The 24,818-nt window shown below is 44.7% G+C and overlaps 1 protein-coding gene and 1 long non-coding RNA gene across 2 annotated transcripts in view; both read right to left on the bottom strand.

The window, feature by feature from the left end:
• Nucleotides 1-1,843: 1,843 nt before the first annotated feature.
• Nucleotides 1,844-2,318, bottom strand: LOC127924589 (uncharacterized). The gene is made up of 3 exons (XR_008118303.1): nucleotides 2,127-2,318; nucleotides 1,983-2,030; nucleotides 1,844-1,934 (listed from the first exon to the last, which is right to left on the bottom strand). It is a non-coding gene; the product is annotated as an uncharacterized LOC127924589 (long non-coding RNA).
• A 1,907-nt stretch (nucleotides 2,319-4,225) lies between these two features.
• The window catches only part of clcn7 (chloride channel 7), an 83,393-nt gene continuing 62,800 nt past the window's right edge, over nucleotides 4,226-24,818 (bottom strand). The window contains 8 exon segments of the mRNA XM_052509290.1: nucleotides 4,226-4,681; nucleotides 8,268-8,348; nucleotides 11,212-11,388; nucleotides 11,504-11,563; nucleotides 11,698-11,830; nucleotides 12,565-12,650; nucleotides 17,445-17,572; nucleotides 24,436-24,487. Coding sequence (XP_052365250.1) covers nucleotides 4,595-4,681; nucleotides 8,268-8,348; nucleotides 11,212-11,388; nucleotides 11,504-11,563; nucleotides 11,698-11,830; nucleotides 12,565-12,650; nucleotides 17,445-17,572; nucleotides 24,436-24,487 — 804 coding nt within the window. The 3' untranslated portion in view covers nucleotides 4,226-4,594.

Below are 24,818 nucleotides of genomic sequence, written 5' to 3'. Positions count from 1 at the left end.
AGACCTTTTTGTAGAGACGATTGTCATCCAGCTGTTTGGAAATGATCCTAGCCTGGGTTGGAGTGCCAGGTTACACCAGCCCGTCTCCAGCTTCTACACAGACAGTCACAACAAACAGTCTGGCATCCTGGCTAGTAAAGACTGACACACCAAGCTGAAATAGGGGTCAAACAGACCCTACCTGTTTGGGAGTCAAACCAGGGTGGCACCCTATTCTGTTTGGAGTCAAACCAGGGGGTCATAGTGCAGCTGTTTGGAGTACTTTAGACCAGAGCTGTTTGAAGTCCCCCCTACAGCTGTTTGACCCTACTCCCTACAGCTGTTTGAGTGCACTACTTTAGACCAGACCATGGAGTCCCCATGGCACCCTACTGTTTGAGTCCCTATATAGTGCACTACTTTAGACCAGAGGCACCCTACCCCCCCATGGCAATCAGACCCTACACCCTAGCTGTTTGGAGTCCTATAGGGGTGCACTACTTAGACCCTGTCTGCATGTTGTCATTCAGATGGACTTGTGTTTTCACATCAGAAACAGTGTTGATTTTTACATTGACAATGTACATGTATATGTTTCTATAGCAGGAGGTCAGAATCTGCAAAACATCTAGAGAGAAAAATAAATAGAATGTGTCCCAAATGGCACCTTATGAGACAGACAGACCAGACAGACAGACAGACAGACAGACAGCCGAGAGGGAGAGGGTCAGAGGCAGACAGACCGAGGGACAATCAGACAGACCTAGGAGGGAGGGAGAGACCCTACAGACAGACCGAGAGGTCAAGGGGGAGAGGCAGACAACCAGACCAAATGAGACAGACTGACAGGAGAGGAGAGGACAGACAGACAGACAGACCGATTTGGAATCAACAGACAGGACCCTAGAGGGAGGAGACAGCAGACAGACAGACAGACCAGACCAGGGGAGGGATGACAGTGCACAGACCAGAGCCCCATGAGAGGGACAGACAGACAGACCGAGAGGAGGAGAGAGGCAGACAGACAGACCCTGAGAGGGAGGGAGTGCAGACCAGACAGACAGAGACAGAGAGGGAGGGAGAGGCAGACAGACAGACCGAGAGGGGGGAGAGAGGCAGACAGACCGACCGAGAGGGAGGGAGTCAGACAGACAGAGAGGGAGGGAGAGAGACAGACAGACCGAGAGGGAGGTTTGAGAGTCAGACAGACAGAGGAGACAGACAGAGACAGACAGACAGACAGACCAGGGACTAGAGAGAGACAGACAGACAGACGAGAGGGAGAGAGAGAGACAGACAGACCAGAGAGGGAGAGGGAGAGTGACAATCTGACAGACAGACCGAGACAGCTGTTTGAGGGAGGGAGAGAGACAGACAGACCGACCCTAGGGAGGGAGAGAGACAGACAGACCGAGAGGGAGGGAGAGAGACAGACAGACCGAGAGGGAGGGAGAGAGACAGACAGACCGAGAGGGAGAGGGAGAGAGACAGACAGACCGAGAGGGAGGGAGAGAGGGAGTCAGACAGACCGAGAGGGAGAGAGAGACAGACAGACCGAGAGGGAGAGAGAGAGACAGACAGACCGAGAGGGAGAGAGACAGACAGACCGAGAGGAGGGAGAGACAGACAGACCGAGAGGGAGAGAGAGAGAACAGAGAGAGGGAGAGACAGACAGACCGAGAGGGAGAGAGAACTATACAGACCAGAGGGAGAGAGAGTTCGTAATCAGACCGAGAGGGCAGAGTATATACAGAGGGTCCAGAATAGGCCAGATAGACCTAGACAGGCAGATATACCAGGGTCCAGAGTAGGAATAGGGTTCCAGGCAGTAGAACACAGGGTCCAGAGTTCCAACATCCCTATACAGGCAGTAGTATATACTGAGGGTCCAGAATAGGCCAATATACCTATACAGGCAGTAGTATATACTGAGGGTCCAGAGTAGGCCAATATACCTATACAGGCAGTAGTATATACTGAGGGTCCAGAATAGGCCAATATACCTATACAGGCAGTAGTATATACTGAGGGTCCAGAGTAGGCCAATATACCTATACAGGCAGTAGTATATACTGAGGGTCCAGAATAGGCCAATATACCTATACAGGCAGTAGTATATACTGAGGGTCCAGAATAGGCCAATATACCTATACAGGCAGTAGTATATACTGAGGGTCCAGAGTAGGCCAATATACCTATACAGGCAGTAGTATATACTGAGGGTCCAGAGTAGGCCAATATACCTATACAGGCAGTAGTATATACTGAGGGTCCAGAGTAGGCCGATATACTGTATACCAGGGTATCTCAAAATACCCACGGTATGATTTTCCATATCGTAAAAGTTTAAAATAATAAAAAATAATAATCATTTGAAATAGTGTCTTTGCAGTGCACTTCTGGTCGTACCGTACGCCCCAGTATGGTACAGGAACAGTATGGAAGTGTGGGTAGCGCCCAACCCCAGCCCAGAGGTTTCCCTGGTTAGGTTATGTCAGGAGAAACCCCTGCCCATGTACATGTTGTATACACGGTCATAAATACCTTCATTTCAATCCCACAACCACTGTGTCCTGCTAGGAAAGCTACAGACCTCAACAACCCCCTCGTGGACGCAGACGACCACTGCAGTCCAACTGTCACCAGGAGCGATCCATCAATAACAATTCATTTCTATTCATTTCAATACATTCATTCTAATTCCACGTTGGGAAACCTCCGCAAAATACAAAACATACCTGCAAATTCTGACCTCGCGTCATTTCCTACTGAATGAAGTCTCCCAACAGAAACCATGAAGAAAAGGTCTGTAGTCTCAGCAGCCTCTCCCAGTGGGGTCGACAGACTACTTTAAAACAAGTCCAGAATAAATAAATTTATCGTCCTTCTTCATCTCCTTCATTTCACACAGTGCAAATCAGATTTATCAGCAGGCTTAATGTGTTGCGTCAGGAGAGTCTTCATTAAAGCGCCAACAGGTATGATGCATTATAGCGCATCTATAGGGCCCTTATGATGCATTATAGCACATCTATAGGAGCCCTTATGATGCATTATAGCACATCTATAGGAGCCCTTATGATGCATTATAGCACATCTAGGGAGCCCTTATAATGCATTATAGCGCATCTATAGGAGCCCTTATAATGCATGAGTGCATTATAGCACATCTATAGGAGCCCTTATGATGCATTATAGTGCATCTATAGGAGCCCTTATGATGCATTATAACACATCTATAGGAGCCCTTATAATGCATTATAGCGCATCTATAGGAGCCCTTATAATGCATTATAGCGCATCTATAGGAGCCCTTATAATGCATTATAGCGCATCTATAGGAGCCCTTATAATGCATTATAGCGCATCTATAGGAGCCCTTATAATGCATTATAGCGCATCTATAGGAGCTATTATAATGCATTATAGGAGCCCTTATAATGCATCTATAGGAGCCCTTATAATGCAGCGCATCTATAGGAGCCCTTATAATGCATTATAGCGCATCTATAGGAGCCCTTATAATGCATTATAGCGCATCTATAGGAGCCCTTATGATGCATTATAGCGCATCTATAGGAACCCTTATAATGCATTATAGCGCATCTATAGGAGCCCTTATAATGCATTATAGCGCATCTATAGGAGCCCTTATAATGCATTATAGACGCATCTATAAGGAGCCCTTATAATGCATTATAAAGTCGCATCTATAGGAACCCTTATAATGCATTATAATAAAGCATCTATAGGAGCCCTTATAATGCATTATAGCGCATCTATAGGAGCCCTTATGATGCATTATAGCGCATCTATAGGAGCCCTTATAATGCCTTGTAAACTCATGACGTCATAATGGCTTTCGATAAGGCCACTTATCAACAGACAGTTGAATCATTATAAAGTCAGAATCATTATAAAACCACAGAAACACAAGTCTAATAAAGCATTATAGCCTTGTTGAGAGAGAGAGAGAGAGAGAGAGAGAGAGAGAGAGAGAGAGAGAGAGAGAGGGCGCGAGAGAGAGAGAGAAAGAGAGAGAGAGGGCGAGAGAGAGAGAGGGCGAGAGAGAGAGAGGGCGAGAGAGAGAGAGAGAGGGCGAGAGAGAGAGAGAGAGAGGCGAGAGAGAGAGAGAGAGCGAGAGAGAGAGAGAGAGGGCGAGAGAGAGAGAGAGGAGAGAGAGAGAGAGAGAGAGAGGGCGAGAGAGAGAGAGAGAGGAGAGAGAGAGAGAGAGAGAGAGAGAGAGAGGGCGAGAGAGAGAGAGAGGGCGAGAGAGAGAGAGAGAGGGCGAGAGAGAGAGAGAGAGAGAGAGAGAGAGGGCGAGAGAGAGAGAGAGAGAGAGAGAGAGAGAGAGAGAGAGAGAGAGAGAGAGAGAGAGAGAGAGAGAGAGAGAGAGAGAGAGAGAGAGAGAGAGAGGCTGTAGTTGTTATGCTGTTATGTTGAAAGTCAAACGGACTGTTTTGGCATCGGTGATTGACAAGGACCCCTGACCTCTAACCCCGGGATAATCAGAATGCATAGATTGGGGGGTCTCACAGGTAACTAGGCAACAGGTGACCAGTGTAGTCTCTCGGTCGTGTGTGTGTGTGTGGTAATAATAATAGTAGGATGTGTTTCATGTCTGAGCCAGTTGCATCTCCTCCAGTCCGTGTTTCCCCAGGTGGTAGCGAGCCAAGTCCTTCCTGGTCACCAGACCTACGACCTATAGAGAGAAGAGACAGGTTATAACTACAACCTATAGAGAGAAGAGACAGGTTATAACTACAACCTATAGAGAGAAGAGACAGGTTATAACTACAACCTATAGAGAGAAGAGACAGGTTATAACTACAACCTATAGAGAGAAGAGACAGGTTATAACTACAACCTATAGAGAGAAGAGACAGGTTATAACTACAACCTATAGAGAGAAGAGACAGGTTATAACTACAACCTATAGAGAGAAGAGACAGGTTATAACTACAACCTATAGAGAGAAGAGACAGGTTATAACTACAACCTATAGAGAGAAGAGACAGGTTATAACTACAACCTATAGAGAGAAAGAGACAGGTTATAACTACAACCTATAGAGAGAAGATAACTACAACCTATAGACAGGTTATAACTACAACCTATAGAGAGAAGAGACAGGTTATAACTACAACCTATAGAGAGAAGAGACAGGTTATAACTACAACCTATAGAGAGAAGAGACAGGTTATAACTACAACCTATAGAGAGAAGAGACAGGTTATAACTACAACCTATAGAGAGAAGAGACAGGTTATAACTACAACCTATAGAGAGAAGAGACAGGTTATAACTACAACCTATAGAGAGAAGAGACAGGTTATAACTACAACCTATAGAGAGAAGAGACAGGTTATAACTACAACCTATAGAGAGAAGAGACAGGTTATAACTACAACCTATAGAGAGAAGAGACAGGTTATAACTACAACCTATAGAGAGAAGAGACAGGTTATAACTACAACCTATAGAGAGAAGAGACAGGTTATAACTACAACCTATAGAGAGAAGAGACAGGTTATAACTACAACCTATAGAGAGAAGAGACAGGTTATAACTACAACCTATAGAGAGAAGAGACAGGTTATAACTACAACCTATAGAGAGAAGAGACAGGTTATAACTACAACCTATAGAGAGAAGAGACAGGTTATAACTACAACCTATAGAGAGAAGAGACAGGTTATAACTACAACCTATAGAGAGAAGAGACAGGTTATAACTACAACCTATAGAGAGAAGAGACAGGTTATAACTACAACCTATAGAGAGAAGAGACAGGTTATAACTACAACCTATAGAGAGAAGAGACAGGTTATAACTACAACCTATAGAGAGAAGAGACAGGTTATAACTACAACCTATAGAGAGAAGAGACAGGTTATAACTACAACCTATAGAGAGAAGAGACAGGTTATAACTACAACCTATAGAGAGAAGAGACAGGTTATAACTACAACCTATAGAGAGAAGAGACAGGTTATAACTACAACCTATAGAGAGAAGAGACAGGTTATAACTACAACCTATAGAGAGAAGAGACAGGTTATATAACTACAACCTATAGAGAGAAGAGACAGGTTATAACTACAACCTATAGAGAGAAGAGACAGGTTATAACTACAACCTATAGAGAGAAGAGACAGGTTATAACTACAACCTATAGAGAGAAGAGACAGGTTATAACTACAACCTATAGAGAGAAGAGACAGGTTATAACTACAACCTATAGAGAGAAGAGACAGGTTATAACTACAACCTATAGAGAGAAGAGACAGGTTATAACTACAACCTATAGAGAGAAGAGACAGGTTATAACTACAACCTATAGAGAGAAGAGACAGGTTATAACTACAACCTATAGAGAGAAGAGACAGGTTATAACTACAACCTATAGAGAGAAGAGACAGGTTATAACTACAACCTATAGAGAGAAGAGACAGGTTATAACTACAACCTATAGAGAGAAGAGACAGGTTATAACTACAACCTATAGAGAGAAGAGACAGGTTATAACTACAACCTATAGAGAGAAGAGACAGGTTATAACCTACAACCTATAGAGAGAAGAGACAGGTTATATTAGAAACCTGGTCCCAGAGAGAAGGACACTAGGTTATACTACAATCATCATCATAGAGAACAGGGACTGGTCCCAGGTGGTTTAAGGACACCTATAGGGAATAGACATTATCATCATCATTAGAGAACAGGGACTGGTCCCAGGTGGTTTAAGGACACTATATAGGGAATAATACATTATCATTAGAGAACAGGGACTGGTCCCAGGTGGTTTAAGGACACTATATAGGGAATACTACATTATCATCATCATTAGAGAACAGGGACTGGTCCCAGGTGGTTTAAGGACACTATATAGGGAATTCTACATTATCATTAGAGAACAGGGACTGGTCCCAGGTGGTTTAAGGACACTATATAGGGAATAATACATTATCATTAGAGAACAGGGACTGGTCCCAGGTGGTTTAAGGACACTATATAGGGAATAGGACATTATCATCATCATTAGAGAACAGGGACTGGTCCCAGGTGGTTTAAGGACACTATATAGGGAATACTACATTATCATTAGAGAACAGGGACTGGTCCCTGGTGGTTTAAGGACACTATATAGGGAATAGGACATTATCATTAGAGAACAGGGACTGGTCCCAGGTGGTTTAAGGACACTATATAGGGAATAATACATTATCATCATCATTAGAGAACAGGGACTGGTCCCAGGTGGTTTAAGGACACTATATAGGGAATAGGACATTATCATTAGAGAACAGGGACTGGTCCCAGGTGGTTTAAGGACACTATATAGGGAATAATACATTATCATTAGAGAACAGGGACTGGTCCCAGGTGGTTTAAGGACACTATATAGGGAATACTACATTATCATTAGAGAACAGGGACTGGTCCCAGGTGGTTTAAGGACACTATATAGGGAATACTACATTATCATTAGAGAACAGGGACTGGTCCCAGGTGGTTTAAGGACAATATAGGGAGGACACTATATAGGGAATAGGACATTATCATCATCATTAGAGAACAGGGACTGGTCCCAGGTGGTTTAAGGACACTATATAGGGAATAATACATTATCATTAGAGAACAGGGACTGGTCCCAGGTGGTTTAAGGACACTATATAGGGAATAATACATTATCATTAGAGAACAGGGACTGGTCCCAGGAGGTTTAAGGACACTATATAGGGAATAGGACATTATCATTATCATTAGAGAACAGGGACTGGTCCCAGGTGGTTTAAGGACACTATATAGGGAATACTACATTATCATTAGAGAACAGGGACTGGTCCCAGGTGGTTTAAGGACACTATATAGGGAATACTACATTATCATTAGAGAACAGGGACTGGTCCCAGGTGGTTTAAGGACACTATATAGGGAATAGGACATTATCATTAGAGAACAGGGACTGGTCCCAGGTGGTTTAAGGACACTATATAGGGAATAGGACATTATCATTAGAGAACAGGGACTGGTCCCAGGTGGTTTAAGGACACTATATAGGGAATAGGACATCATTTGTAGAAAAATTAATTCTGAACAAAATATTGAATATCTGCTATTAACACATAGAACATCTTTATATAGTTGAACCTATACACACCAGCTCATATATATATACACATATATTATCACACACACGCAGTACCGTAGGGGTACACACACACACACACACACACACACACACACAGTACCATAGGGGTACACACACACACACAGTAACTCACCCTGTTCTCGCTGTCCACTACCACCAGGTGCCTGAGACCCAGAGCTCTGAACAACTTAAACACACGAGGAAGAGACGTCTCCTGTTGGGGGAGAGAGAGAGAGAGGGGGGTGTGTACTATGCGTGTGTGGTCCCTGTAAGGTCCCTCGGTGAATTACAAACACAGATTCAACCATAAAGACCAGGGAGGTTTTCCACTGCCTCACAAAGGGCTCCTATTGGTCGACAGGGTTGGTAGGTTACTTTCTAAATGCACTCAGTTACCCCACAACCCCTAGATGGGTCAACATTTAAAAAGCAGACAGTGAATATCCCTTTGAGCATGGTGAAGTTATTAATCACACTTTGAATGGTGAATCAGTACACCCAGAAACTACAAAGATTCAGACGTCCTTCAGAACTCAGTTGCCGGAGAGGAAGGAAATCACTCAGTGATGTCACCATGAGGCCAATGGTGACTTTAAAAACAGTTACAGAGTTTAATGGCTGTGATAGGAGAACTGAGGATGGATAAACTACATTATAGTTACTCCTCAATACTAACCTAACTGACAGAGTTTAATGGCTGTGATAAAAGAAAACTGAGGATGGATCAACTACATTATAGTTACTCCACAATACTAACCTAACTGACAGAGTATAATGGCTGTGATAGGAGAACACTGAGGATGGATCAACTACATTATAGTTACTCCTCAATACTAACCTAACTGACAGAGTTTAATGGCTGTGATAAGAGAAAACTGAGGATGGATCAACAACATTATAGTTACTCCTCAACACTAACCTAACTGACAGAGTATAATGGCTGTGATAAGAGAACACTGAGGATGGATCAACTACATTATAGTTACTCCTCAATACTAACCTAACTGGCAGAGTTTAATGGCTGTGATAGGAGAACACTGAGGATGGATCAACTACATTATAGTTACTCCTCAATACTAACCTAACTGACAGAGTATAATGGCTGTGATAGGAGAAAACTGAGGATGGATCAACTACATTATAGTTACTCCTCAATACTAACCTAACTGACAGAGTTTAATGGCTGTGATAGGAGAAAACTGAGGATGGATCAACAACATTATAGTTACTCCTCAATACTAACCTAACTGACAGAGTTTAATGGCTGTGATAGGAGAAAACTGAGGATGGATCAACTACATTATAGTTACTCCTCAATACTAACCTAACTGACAGAGTATAATGGCTGTGATAAAAGAAAACTGAGGATGGATCAACTACATTATAGTTACTCCTCAATACTAACCTAACTGACAGAGTATAATGGCTGTGATAGGAGAACACTGAGGATGGATCAACTACATTATAGTTACTCCTCAATACTAACCTAACTGACAGAGTATAATGGCTGTGATAGGAGAACACTGAGGATGGATCAACTACATTATAGTTACTCCTCAATACTAACCTAACTGACAGAGGTTAATGGCTGTGATAGGAAAACACTGAGGATAGATCAACAACATTATAGTTACTCCTCAATACTAACCTAACTGACAGAGTATAATGGCTGTGATAGGAGAACACTGAGGATGGATCAACTACATTATAGTTACTCCTCAATACTAACCTAACTGACAGAGTATAATGGCTGTGATAGGAGAACACTGAGGATGGATCAACTACATTATAGTTACTCCTCAATACTAACCTAACTGACAGAGTTTAATGGCTGTGATAGGAGAACACTGAGGATGGATCAACTACATTATAGTTACTCCTCAATACTAACCTAACTGACAGAGTATAATGGCTGTGATAGGAGAACACTGAGGATGGATCAACTACATTATAGTTACTCCTCAATACTAACCTAACTGACAGAGTATAATGGCTGTGATAGGAGAACACTGAGGATGGATCAACTACATTATAGTTACTCCTCAATACTAACCTAACTGACAGAGTTTAATGGCTGTGACAGGAGAACACTGAGGATGGATCAACTACATTATAGTTACTCCTCAATACTAACCTAACTGACAGAGTGAAAAGGCTGTGATAGGAGAAAACTGAGGATGGATCAACAACATTATAGTTACTCCTCAATACTAACCTAACTGACAGAGTTTAATGGCTGTGACAGGAGAACACTGAGGATGGATCAACTACATTATAGTTACTCCTCAATACTAACCTAACTGACAGAGTGAAAAGGCTGTGATAGGAGAAAACTGAGGATGGATCAACAACATTATAGTTACTCCTCAATACTAACCTAACTGACAGAGTTTAATGGCTGTGATAGGAGAACACTGAGGATGGATCAACTACATTATAGTTACTCCTCAATACTAACCTAACTGACAGAGTATAATGGCTGTGACAGGAGAACACTGAGGATGGATCAACTACATTATAGTTACTCCTCAATACTAACCTAAATGACAGAGTTTAATGGCTGTGACAGGAGAAAACTGAGGATGGATCAACTACATTATAGTTACTCCTCAATACTAACCTAAATGACAGAGTTTAATGGCTGTGATAGGAGAACACTGAGGATGGATCAACAACATTATAGTTACTCCACAACACTAACCTAACTGACAGAGTGAAAAGGCTGTGATAGGAGAAAACTGAGGATGGATCAACAACATTATAGTTACTCCTCAATACTAACCTAACTGACAGAGGTTAATGGCTGTGACAGGAGAAAACTGAGGATGGATCAACTACATTATAGTTACTCCTCAATACTAACCTAAATGACAGAGTTTAATGGCTGTGATAGGAGAACACTGAGGATGGATCAACAACATTATAGTTACTCCACAACACTAACCTAACTGACAGAGTATAATGGCTGTGATAGGAGATAAAATTGTAGTTTTCACTTTGTCATTATGGGATGTTGTGTGTGTAACAACAAAATGTGGAATTCACCAAGGAGTCCTTTCTGAAGGCACAGTATATACCTGTGGTACGGTGTAGGGTGTAGGGTTCATGAACTCTGTCAGGTCCATCATGCACTCCCTCTCATCCTGGGAGACGTGGATACTCTGGATGGGGGGGAAGCGGGGGTAGGCATCCCTAAAGTCCTTCAGCTGTAGCTTCCTCTGGGTCAACCTGGACCGAGCCAGCTCTACAAACACCTGGACAGAGACAGAGGAGAGAGAGAGAGACCGGGGGGGAGAGAATGTGAGAGAGAGATTAATACAGAGAGACAGGACAGACAGAGCCAGGACAGACACCTACAGCTTCTCTCACCTTGTGTTTGAGCAGAACAATGAGCTGAGAACGAAGGATGAGTCCACAGATCTTCCCCAGCTGAAGAGAGGATGAAGGGATGAATGAAAGAAGGAGGAGTCATAGACTGTTCAGAGATAATCAACTTTCTCAGCCAATTAGAAGTCAAGCACAACTATAAGAAATTAATGGCCTGTGGGCGGAGCTTTCCATACATCGTCGCTAGCGGCGACCGGCACGACGACAGGGAAGCCGTTGTGATTGGTGGAGGTGTTGCTAAGGACGTCCACGATGGTGCCAACCTTTTCTATACGGTTAAAACAGGTGACTGGGGCACCCATCACCTCCCTGAGAGAGAGGAAGTATGGAGGGAGGGCCAGATGGAGAGAGAGACGGGGAGATTTAGAGAGAGACGGGGAGATTTAGAGAGAGAGGGGGAGATTTAGAGAGAGAGGGGGAGATTTAGAGAGAGAGGGGAGATTTAGAGAGAGAGGGGGAGATTTAGAGAGAGAGGGGGAGATTTAGAGAGAGAGGGGAGATTTAGAGAGAGAAGGGGAGATTTAGAGAGAGAGGGGGAGATTTAGAGAGAGAGGGGGAGATTTAGAGAGAGAGGGGGAGATTTAGAGAGAGAGGGGGAGATTTAGAGAGAGAGGGGAGATTTAGAGAGAGAAGGGGAGATTTAGAGAGAGAGGGGAGATTTAGAGAGAGAAGGGGAGATTTAGAGAGAGAAGGGGAGATTTAGAGAGAGAAGGGGAGATTTAGAGAGAGAAGGGGAGATTTAGAGAGAGAAGGGGGAGATTTAGAGAGAGAGGGGGAGATTTAGAGAGAGAAGGGGAGATTTAGAGAGAGAAGGGGAGATTTAGAGAGAGAGGGGAGATTTAGAGAGAGAGATTTAGAGAGAGAAGGGGAGATTTAGAGAGAGAGGGGAGATTTAGAGAGAGAGGGGAGATTTAGAGAGAGAAAAGGAGAGTAGTGAGGTCAGAGGGTCAACTGGTAGTTAAGCCAATGGGAAACGAGCTCATCGGCCAGTAAGCCAATAGGAGAAGGGCTTACTCAGCAGTCGGCCAATGAGAGTGGCTTACCTAGCTGTTAACCAGTGGGAGGTGGCAGGGGCCTCCAAGTGCAGGAAGGGAACACTCTGCAGCTTGATGTGGATGTCATACAGACCCTGAGGAACAACCAGATGGATTACTACACAGACTGAACCTCAGAACAACCAGATGGATTACTACACAGACTGAACCTCAGAACAACCAGATGGATTACTACACAGACTGAACCTCAGAACGACCCTGAGGAACAACCAGATGGATTACTACACAGACTGAACCTCAGAACAACCAGATGGATTACTACACAGACTGAACCTCAGAACAACCAGATGGATTACTACACAGACTGAACCTCAGAACAACCAGATGGATTACTACACAGACTGAACCTCAGAACAACCAGATGGATTACTACACAGACTGAACCTCAGAACAACCAGATGGATTACTACACAGACTGAACCTCAGAACAACCAGATGGATTACTACACAGACTGAACCTCAGAACAACCAGATGGATTACTACACAGACTGAACCTCAGAACGACCCTGAGGAACAACCAGATGGATTACTACACAGACTGAACCTCAGAACAACCAGATGGATTACTACACAGACTGAACCTCAGAACAACCAGATGGATTACTACACAGACTGAACCTCAGAACCCCAGGAACAACCAGATGGATTACTACACAGACTGAACCTCAGAGGAACAACCAGATGGATTACTACACAGACTGAACATCAGAACGACACTGAGGAACAACCAGATGGATTACTACACAGACTGATCCTCAGAACAACCAGATGGATTACTACACAGACTGAACCTCAGACTACACAGACTGAACCTCAGAACAACCAGATGGATTACTACACAGACTGAACCTCAGAACAACCCTGAGGAACAACCAGATGGATTACTACACAGACTGAACCTCAGAACAACCAGATGGATTACTACACAGACTGAACCTCAGAACAACCAGATGGATTACTACACAGACTGAACCTCAGAACGACCCTGAGGAACAACCAGATGGATTACTACACAGACTGAACCTCAGAACGACCCTGAGGAACAACCAGATGGATTACTACACAGACTGAACCTCAGAACGACCCTGAGGAACAACCAGATGGATTACTACACAGACTGAACCTCAGAACGACCCTGAGGAACAACCAGATGGATTACTACACAGACTGAACCTCAGAACAACCAGATGGATTACTACACAGACTGAACCTCAGAACAACCAGATGGATTACTACACAGACTGAACCTCAGAACAACCAGATGGATTACTACACAGACTGAACCTCAGAACAACCAGATGGATTACTACACAGACTGAACCTCAGAACAACCAGATGGATTACTACACAGACTGAACCTCAGAACAACCAGATGGATTACTACACAGACTGAACCTCAGAACAACCAGATGGATTACTACACAGACTGAACCTCAGAACAACCAGATGGATTACTACACAGACTGAACCTCAGAACGACCCTGAGAAACAACCAGATGGATTACTACACAGACTGAACCTCAGAACAACCAGATGGATTACTACACAGACTGAACCTCAGAACAACCAGATGGATTACTACACAGACTGAACCTCAGAACGACCCTGAGGAACAACCAGATGGATTACTACACAGACTGAACCTCAGAACAACCAGATGGATTACTACACAGACTGAACCTCAGAACACCCTGAGGAACAACCAGATGGATTACTACACAGACTGAACCTCAGAACGACCCTGAGGAACAACCAGATGGATTACTACACAGACTGAACCTCAGAACAACCAGATGGATTACTACACAGACTGAACCTCAGAACAACCAGATGGATTACTACACAGACTGAACCTCAGAACAACCAGATGGATTACTACACAGACTGAACCTCAGAACAACCAGATGGATTACTACACAGACTGAACCTCAGAACAACCAGATGGATTACTACACAGACTGAACCTCAGAACGACCCTGAGACACAACCAGATGGATTACTACACAGACTGAACCTCAGAACAACCAGATGGATTACTACACAGACTGAACCTCAGAACGACCCTGAGACACAACCAGATGGATTACTACACAGACTGAACCTCAGAACAACCAGATGGATTACTATACAGACTGAACCTCAGAACGACCCTGAGACACAACCAGATGGATTACTACACAGACTGAACCTCAGAACAACCAGATGGATTACTACACAGACTGAACCTCAGAACGACCCTGAGGAACAACCAGATGGATTACTACACAGACTGAACCTCAGAACAACCAGATGGATTACTACACAGACTGAACATCAGAACGACACTGAGGAACAACCAGATGGATTACTACACAGACTGAACATCAGAACGACACTGAGGAACAACCAGATGGATTACTACACAGACTGAACCTCAGAACGACAAACATTCAACTGAGACTTCCGTTGCCACGAGCAACACCACAGATACTGAGATGCAACACTTCACTCTCACACAGTCTCAGTGCGCAGGGCACTGTCACACACTCTCCCACAGTCTCCCAGTCTCCCACAGTCTCAGTGGGCAGGGCAGTCTCACACAGTCTCACACAGTCTCAGTGGGCAGGGCACTGTCACACACTCTCACACAGTCTCCCAGTCTCCCACAGTCTCCCACAGTCTCAGTGGGCAGGGCAGTCTCACACAGTCTCAGTGGGAAGGGCACTCTCACACAGTCTCAGTGGGCAGGGCACTGTCACACACTCTCACACAGTCTCCCAGTCTCCCACAGTCTCCCACAGTCTCAGTGGGCAGGGCAGTCTCACACAGTCTCAGTGGGCAGGGCACTCTCACACAGTCTCCCACAGTCTCCCACAGTCTCCCACAGTCTCAGTGGGCAGGGCACTGTCACACACTCTCACACAGTCTCCCAGTCTCCCACAGTCTCAGTGGGCAGGGCAGTCTCACACAGTCTCAGTGGGCAGGGCACTCTCACACAGTCTTACACAGTCTCATAGTCTCAGTGGGCAGGGCACTGTCACACAGTCTCAGTGGGCAGGGCAGTCTCACACAGTCTCAGTGGGCAGGGCACTGTCACACAGTCTCAGTGGGCAGGGCACTGTCACACAGTCTCAGTGGGCAGGGCACTGTCACACAGTCTCAGTGGGCAGGGCACTGTCACACAGTCTCCCACAGTCTCCCACAGTCTCCCACAGTCTCAGTGGGCAGGGCAGTCTCACACAGTCTCACACAGTCTCAGTGGGCAGGGCAGTCTCACACAGTCTCACACAGTCTCAGTGGGCAGGGCAGTCTCACACAGTCTCACACAGTCTCAGTGGGCAGGGCAGTCTCACACAGTCTCACACAGTCTCAGTGGGCAGGGCACTGTCCCACACTCTCACACAGTCTCACACAGTCTCAGTGGGAAGGCACTGTCACACAGTCTCAGTGGGCAGGGCACTGTCACACAGTCTCAGTGGGCAGGGCAGTCTCACACAGTCTCAGTGGGCAGGGCACTGTCACACAGTCTCAGTGGGCAGGGCACTGTCACACAGTCTCAGTGGGCAGGGCACTGTCCCACAGTCTCAGTGGGCAGGGCACTGTCCCACAGTCTCAGTGGGCAGGGCACTGTCACACAGTCTCAGTGGGCAGGGCACTGTCACAGTCTCAGTGGGCAGGGCACTGTCACAGTCTCAGTGGGCAGGGCACTGTCACACAGTCTCAGTGGGCAGGGCACTGTCACACAGTCTCAGTGGGCAGGGCACTGTCACACAGTCTCAGTGGGCAGGGCACTGTCACACAGTCTCAGTGGGCAGGGCACTGTCACACAGTCTCAGTGGGCAGGGCACTGTCACACAGTCTCAGTGGGCAGGGCACTGTCACACAGTCTCAGTGGGCAGGGCACTGTCACAGTCTCAGTGGGCAGGGCACTCTCCCAGTCTCCCACAGTCTCCCACAGTCTCAGTGCGTGTGCATGGAGAGCTTCAGACTGCTACTACGTGGTAGCTACGTCACCAAGACAACGGAGGAGTTTGGCCCCACCCTTCAACACTCTTCATTGACAGGATTGGTAGCTACGTCACCAAGACAACGGAGGAGTTTGGCCCCACCCTTCAACCCTCTTCATTGACAGGATTGGTAGCTACGTCACCAAGACAACGGAGGAGTTTGGCCCCACCCTTCAACCCTCTTCATTGACAGGATTGGTAGCTACGTCACCAAGACAACGGAGGAGTTTGGCCCCACCCTTCAACACTCTTCATTGACAGGATTGGTAGCTACGTCACCAAGACAACGGAGGAGTTTGGCCCCACCCTTCAACACTCTTCATTGACAGTATATTGCCGTTAATGTAAATCCACAGTCGCTACATCCATTCTGGGATTTATAGACCAATAATACATACTTATTGATTGTTCTAGAAAATAACTTGCATCATGATCTGATATTAATTGAACTGTTGTAACCTCATTCAGAACCAGAGGATAAGCTACAGTCGTCTAATATCTGTAAACATAAACATTGTACATTCATTTTATTTTACCTTTATTTAACCAGGCAAGTCAGTTAAGAACAAGTTCTTATTTTCAATGATGGCCTAGTGGGTTAACTGCCTGTTCAGGGGCAGAACGACAGATTTGTACCTTGTCAGCTCGGGGGTTTGAACTCGCACTAGGCTACCCTGCCGCCCCCATCCTCTACATATGGTTCAAACGATCATGTTGATATCTGTGGAGGGTCACTCCTTGCATCGACAGTTGTGTCTATGAGTTTAACAGTGGTAACATGTCTTCAGGCCGAGACAGTGACGGGGGAGCCTTGTTTTTGGTCCACTACGGAAGGCCTCATTAAGTCAGTATAGTATATATTATATGTGCCTCAGACTCACCTCCACAAAGTAGTCCCCTACTACCTTGGCCGTCAGCAGCACCAACATGATGGGGAGACCGTACGTCACGTTTCCTGTTGCTTCCACCATGATGACTGTTAAACTGAGAGTCATCCTCACGATGCCCCCTAGAGGAGAGGACGAGACATTACATTACTTATTATTAATACAGTATATACAGTCGTGATGACTGTTAAACTGAGAGTCATCCTCACGATGCCCCCTAGAGGAGAGGAGGAGACATTACATTACTTATTATTAATACAGTATATACAGTCGTGATGACTGTTAAACTGAGAGTCATCCTCACGATGCCCCCTAGAGGAGAGGACGAGACATTACATTACTTATTATTAATACAGTATATACAGTCGTGATGACTTAAACTGAGAGTCATCCTCACGATGCCCCCTAGAGGAGAGGAGACATTACATTACTTATTATTAATACAGTATATACAGTCATGATGACTGTTAAACTGAGAGTCATCCTCACTATGCCCCCTAGAGGAGAGGAGGAGACATTACATGACTTATTATTAATACAGTATATACAGTCGTGATGACTGTTAAACTGAGAGTCATCCTCACGATGCCCCCTAGAGGAGAGGACGAGACATTACATTACTTATTATTAATACAGTATATACAGTCGTGATGACTTAAACTGAGAGTCATCCTCACGATGCCCCCTAGAGGAGAGGAGGAGACATTACATTACTTATTATTAATACAGTATATACAGTCGTGATGACTGTTAAACTGAGAGTCATCCTCACTATGCCCCCTAGAGGAGAGGAGGAGACATTACATTACTTATTATTAATACAGAATATACAGTCGTGAGAGTCATCCTCACTATGCCCCCTAGAGGAGAGGAGGAGACATTACGTTACTTATTATTAATACAGTATTTTCAGTCGTGATGACTGTTCAACTGAGAGTCATCCTCACGATGCCCCCTAGAGGAGGACGAGACATTACATTACTTATTATTAATACAGAATATACAGTCGTGAGAGTCATCCTCACGATGCCCCCTAGAGGAGAGGAGGAGACATTACGTTACTTATTATTAATACAGTATTTTCAGTCGTGATGACTGTTCAACTGAGAGTCATCCTCACGATGCCCCCTAGAGGAGAGGAGACATTACTTATTATTAATACAGTATATACAGTCGTGAGAGTCATCCTCACATGCCCCCTAGAGGAGAGGAGGAGACATTACGTTACTTATTATTAATACAGTATTTTCAGTCGTGATGACTGTTCAACTGAGAGTCATCCTCACGATGCCCCCTAGAGGAGGACGAGACATTACATTACTTATTATTAATACAGTATATACAGTCGTGAGAGTCATCCTCACTATGCCCCCTAGAGAGGAGGAGACATTACATTACTTATTATTAATACAGTATATACAGTCGTGATGACTGTTAAACTGAGAGTCATCCTCACATGCCCCCTAGAGGAGAGGAGGAGACATTACATTACTTATTATTAATACAGTATTTTCAGTCGTGATGACTGTTCAACTGAGAGTCATCCTCACTATGCCCCCTAGAGGAGAGGAGGAGACATTACATTACTTATTATTAATACAGTATATACAGTCGTGATGACTGTTAAACTGAGAGTCATCCTCACATGCCCCCTAGAGGAGAGGAGGAGACATTACGTTACTTATTATTAATACAGTATTTTCAGTCGTGATGACTGTTCAACTGAGAGTCATCCTCACGATGCCCCCTAGAGGAGGACGAGACATTACATGACTTATTATTAATACAGTATATACAGTCGTGATGACTGTTAAACTGAGAGTCATCCTCACGATGCCCCCTAGAGGAGAGGAGGAGACATTACATTACTTATTATTAATACAGTATATACAGTCGTGATGACTATTAAACTGAGAGTCATCCTCAAGATGCCCCCTAGAGGAGAGGAGGAGACATTACATTGCTTATTATTAATACAGTATATACAGTCGTGAGAGTCATCCTCCCGATGCCCCCTAGAGGAGAGGACGAGACATTACATTACTTATTATTAATACAGTATATACAGTCGTGAGAGTCATCCTCACGATGCCCCCTAGAGGAGAGGAGACATTACATTACTTATTATTAATACAGTATATACAGTCGTGAGAGTCATCCTCACTATGCCCCCTAGAGGAGAGGACGAGACATTACATTACTTATTATTAATACAGTATATACAGTCGTGAGAGTCATCCTCACTATGCCCCCTAGAGGACGAGACATTACGTTACTTCTATTAATACAGTATATACAGTCGTGATGACTGTTAAACTGAGAGTCATCCTCACGATGCCCCCTAGAGGAGGACGAGACATTACATGACTTATTATTAATACAGTATATACAGTCGTGATGACTGTTAAACTGAGAGTCATCCTCACAATGCCCCCTAGAGGAGAGGAGGAGACATTACATTACTTATTATTAATACAGTATATACAGTCGTGATGACTGTTAAACTGAGAGTCATCCTCACGATGCCCCCTAGAGGAGAGGAAGTGAGACATTACATTACTTATTATTAATACAGTATATACAGTCGTGATGACTGTTAAACTGAGAGTCATCCTCAAGATGCCCCCTAGAGGAGAGGACGAGACATTACATTACTTATTATTAATACAGTATATACAGTCGTGAAAGTCATCCTCACGATGCCCCCTAGAGGAGAGGAGACATTACATTACTTATTATTAATACAGTATATACAGTCGTGAGAGTCATCCTCACTATGCCCCCTAGAGGAGAGGACGAGACATTACATTACTTATTATTAATACAGTATATACAGTCGTGAGAGTCATCCTCACGATGCCCCCTAGAGGACGAGACATTACGTTACTTCTATTAATACAGTATATACAGTCGTGATGACTGTTAAACTGAGAGTCATTCTCACTATGCCCCCTAGAGGAGAGGAGGAGACATTACATGACTCATTATTAATACAGTATATACAGTCGTGATGACTGTTAAACTGAGAGTCATCCTCACGATGCCCCCTAGAGGAGAGGAGGAGACATTACATTACTTATTATTAATACAGTATGTACAGTCGTGGCCAAAAGTTTTGAGAATGACACAAATATTCATTTTCACAAAGTCTGCTGCCTCAGTTTGTATGATGGCAATTTGCATGTACTCCAGAATGTTATGAAGAGTGATCAGATTAATTGCAAAGTCCCTCTTTGCCATGCAAATTAACTGAATCCCCCCCCCCCAAAAAAAAACATTTCCACTGCATTTCTGCCCTGCCACAAAAGGACCAGTTGACATCATGTCAGTGATTCTCTCGTTAACACAGGTGTGAGTGTTGACGAGGACAAGGCTGGAGACCACTCTGTCATGCTGATTGGGTTCGAATAACAGACTGGAAGGTTCAAAAGGAGGGTGGTGCTTGGAATCATTGTTCTTCCTCTGTCAACCATGATTACCTGCAAGGAAACAAGTGCCGTCATCATTGCTTTGCACAAAAAGGGCTTCAAAGGCCAACCATTTATCAGATCATCAAGAACTTCAAGGAGAGAGAGGTTCAATTGATGTGAAGAAGGCTTCAGGGCGCCCAAGAAAGTCCAGCAAGCGCCAGGACCATCTCCTAAAGTTGATTCAGCTGCGGGATCGGGGCACCACCAGTACAGAGCTTGCTCAGGAATGGCAGCAGACAGGTATGAGTTCATCTGCACACGCACAGTGAGGCTAAGACTTTTGGAGGATGGCCTGGTGTCAAGAAGGGCAGCAAAGAAGCCACTTCTCTCCAGGAAAAACATCAGGGACAGACTGATATTCTCCAAAAGGTACAGGGATTGGACTGCTGAGGAATGGGGTAAAGTAATTTTCTCTGATGAATCCCCTTTCTGATTGTTTGGGGCATCTGGAAAAAAGCTTGTCCGGAGAAGACAAGGTGAGCGCCACCATCAGTCCTGTGTCATGCCAACAGTAAAGCATCCTGAGACCATTCATGTGTGAGGTTGCTTCTCAGCCAAGGGAGACAAACAAAAACAGACAAATTCTGACAAACTCCAAGCATTGATTATGCCAGAATGGGCTGCCATCAGTCAGGATGTGGCCCAGAAGTTAATTGACAACATGCCATCAGTCAGGATGTGGCCCAGAAGTTAATTAACAGCATGCCATCAGTCAGGATGTGGCCCAGAAGTTAATTAACAGCATGCCATCAGTCAGGATGTGGCCCAGAAGTTAATTAACAGCATGCCATCAGTCAGGATGTGGCCCAGAAGTTAATTAACAGCATGCCATCAGTCAGGATGTGGCCCAGAAGTTAATTAACAGCATGCCATCAGTCAGGATGTGGCCCAGAAGTTAATTAACAGCATGCCATCAGTCAGGATGTGTCTCAGAAGTTAATTAACAGCATGCCAGGGTGGAGTGCAGAGGTCTTGAAAAAGAAGGGTCAACACTGCAAATATTGACTCTTTGCATCAACTTCATGTAATTGTCAATAAAAGCTTTTGACACTTATGAAATGCTTGTAATTATACGTCAGTATTCCATAGTAACATCTGACAAATATATCTAAAGACACTGAAGCAGCAAACCTTGTGGAAATTAATATTTGTGTCATTCTCAAAACTTTTGGCTAAGACTGTACATACACATTATACAGTATATATATATATATATCTACTACTAACTATCTATTACTAATACATCATGACTTAAACTGAAAGTCATTCTCACTATGCCCCCTTCTGGACAGGAGGAGGTATTGCATTATTACATTAAAAAACGCATTAAGACAAATCAGGTAAACAGTCAGTGTGACATCTCTACACCAGAGGAAGGACCCCAGGAATGATACTATCAGGTAAACAGTCAGAGTGACATCTCTACACAAGAGGAAGGACCCCAGGAATGATACTATCAGGTAAACAGTCAGAGTGACATCTCTACACCAGAGGAAGGACCCCAGGAATGACACTATCAGGTAAACAGTCAGAGTGACATCTCTACACCAGAGGAAGGACCCCAGGAATGATACTATCAGGTAAACAGTCAGAGTGACATCTCTACACCAGAGGAAGGACCCCAGGAATGATACTATCAGGTAAACAGTCAGAGTGACATCTCTACACCAGAGGAAGGACCCCAGGAATGATACTATCAGGTAAACAGTCAGAGTGACATCTCTACACCAGAGGAAGGACCCCAGGAATGACACTATCAGGTAAACAGTCAGAGTGACATCTCTACACCAGAGGAAGGACCCCAGGAATGACACTATCAGGTAAACAGTCAGAGTGACATCTCTACACCAGAGGAAGGACCCCAGGAATGATACTATCAGGTAAACAGTCAGAGTGACATCTCTACACCAGAGGAAGGACCCCAGGAATGATACTATCAGGTAAACAGTCAGAGTGACATCTCTACACCAGAGGAAGGACCCCAGGAATGATACTATCAGGTAAACAGTCAGAGTGACATCTCTACACCAGAGGAAGGACCCCAGGAATGATACTATCAGGTAAACAGTCAGAGTGACATCTCTACACCAGAGGAAGGACCCCAGGAATGATACTATCAGGTAAACAGTCAGAGTGACATCTCTACACCAGAGGAAGGACCCCAGGAATGATACTATCAGGTAAACAGTCAGAGTGACATCTCTACACCAGAGGAAGGACCCCAGGAATGATACTATCAGGTAAACAGTCAGAGTGACATCTCTACACCAGAGGAAGGACCCCAGGAATGACACTATCAGGTAAACAGTCAGAGTGACATCTCTACACCAGAGGAAGGACCCCAGGAATGACACTATCAGGTAAACAGTCAGAGTGACATCTCTACACCAGAGGAAGGACCCCAGGAATGATACTATCAGGTAAACAGTCAGAGTGACATCTCTACACCAGAGGAAGGACCCCAGGAATGATACTATCAGGTAAACAGTCAGAGTGACATCTCTACACCAGAGGAAGGACCCCAGGAATGATACTATCAGGTAAACAGTCAGAGTGACATCTCTACACCAGAGGAAGGACCCCAGGAATGATACTATCAGGTAAACAGTCAGAGTGACATCTCTACACCAGAGGAAGGACCCCAGGAATGATACTATCAGGTAAACAGTCAGAGTGACATCTCTACACCAGAGGAAGGACCCCAGGAATGATACTATCAGGTAAACAGTCAGAGTGACATCTCTACACCAGAGGAAGGACCCCAGGAATGACACTATCAGGTAAACAGTCAGAGTGACATCTCTACACCAGAGGAAGGACCCCAGGAATGACACTATCAGGTAAACAGTCAGAGTGACATCTCTACACCAGAGGAAGGACCCCAGGAATGATACTATCAGGTAAACAGTCAGAGTGACATCTCTACACCAGAGGAAGGACCCCAGGAATGACACTATCAGGTAAACAGTCAGAGTGACATCTCTACACCAGAGGAAGGACCCCAGGAATGATACTAAACAGTCAGGTAAACAGTCACTATCAGGTAAACAGTGACATCTCTACACCAGAGGAAGGACCCCAGGAATGACACTATCAGGTAAACAGTCAGAGTGACATCTCTACACCAGAGGAAGGACCCCAGGAATGACACTATCAGGTAAACAGTCAGAGTGACATCTCTACACCAGAGGAAGGACCCCAGGAATGATACTATCAGGTAAACAGTCAGAGTGACATCTCTACACCAGAGGAAGGACCCCAGGAATGACACTATCAGGTAAACAGTCAGAGTGACATCTCTACACCAGAGGAAGGACTCCAGGAATGACACTATCAGGTAAACAGTCAGAGTGACATCTCTACACCAGGGGAAGGACTCCAGGAATGATACTATCAGGTAAACAGTCAGAGTGACATCTCTACACCAGAGGAAGGACCCCAGGAATGATACTATCAGGTAAACAGTCAGAGTGACATCTCTACACCAGAGGAAGGACTCCAGGAATGACACTCACCCAGTTGTGCTGCAGCTCCCATTAAAGCATACTTCCCTGGAACGGCCCAAACCTGAGAAAGAGAGCGACACACAGACATTATTGACACCAATCTGACCAGTGTACGATGCTATGTCTGTGTTTGTCAAAGCAGCTGTTGAAGAGGAGCCGGACCCCACCAAGCATTCACAGAGAGCACTACGGGGTTCAGACCAGAGAGCACTACGGGGTTCAGACCAGAGAGCACTACGGGGTTCAGACCAGAGAGCACTACGGGGTTCAGACCAGAGAGCACACTACGGGGTTCAGACCAGAGAATGCACTACGGGGTTCAGACCAGAGAGCACTACGGGGTTCAGACCAGAAACAGAGCACTACGGGGTTCAGACCAGAGAGCACTACGG

This window comes from Oncorhynchus keta, unplaced genomic scaffold (genome assembly GCF_023373465.1).
Source record: "Oncorhynchus keta strain PuntledgeMale-10-30-2019 unplaced genomic scaffold, Oket_V2 Un_contig_4355_pilon_pilon, whole genome shotgun sequence".
In the NCBI taxonomy this organism is placed as follows: domain Eukaryota; kingdom Metazoa; phylum Chordata; class Actinopteri; order Salmoniformes; family Salmonidae; genus Oncorhynchus; species Oncorhynchus keta.
Note: the sequence above shows the minus strand (reverse complement) of the source record. Positions and strands in the feature narration are given on the sequence as shown.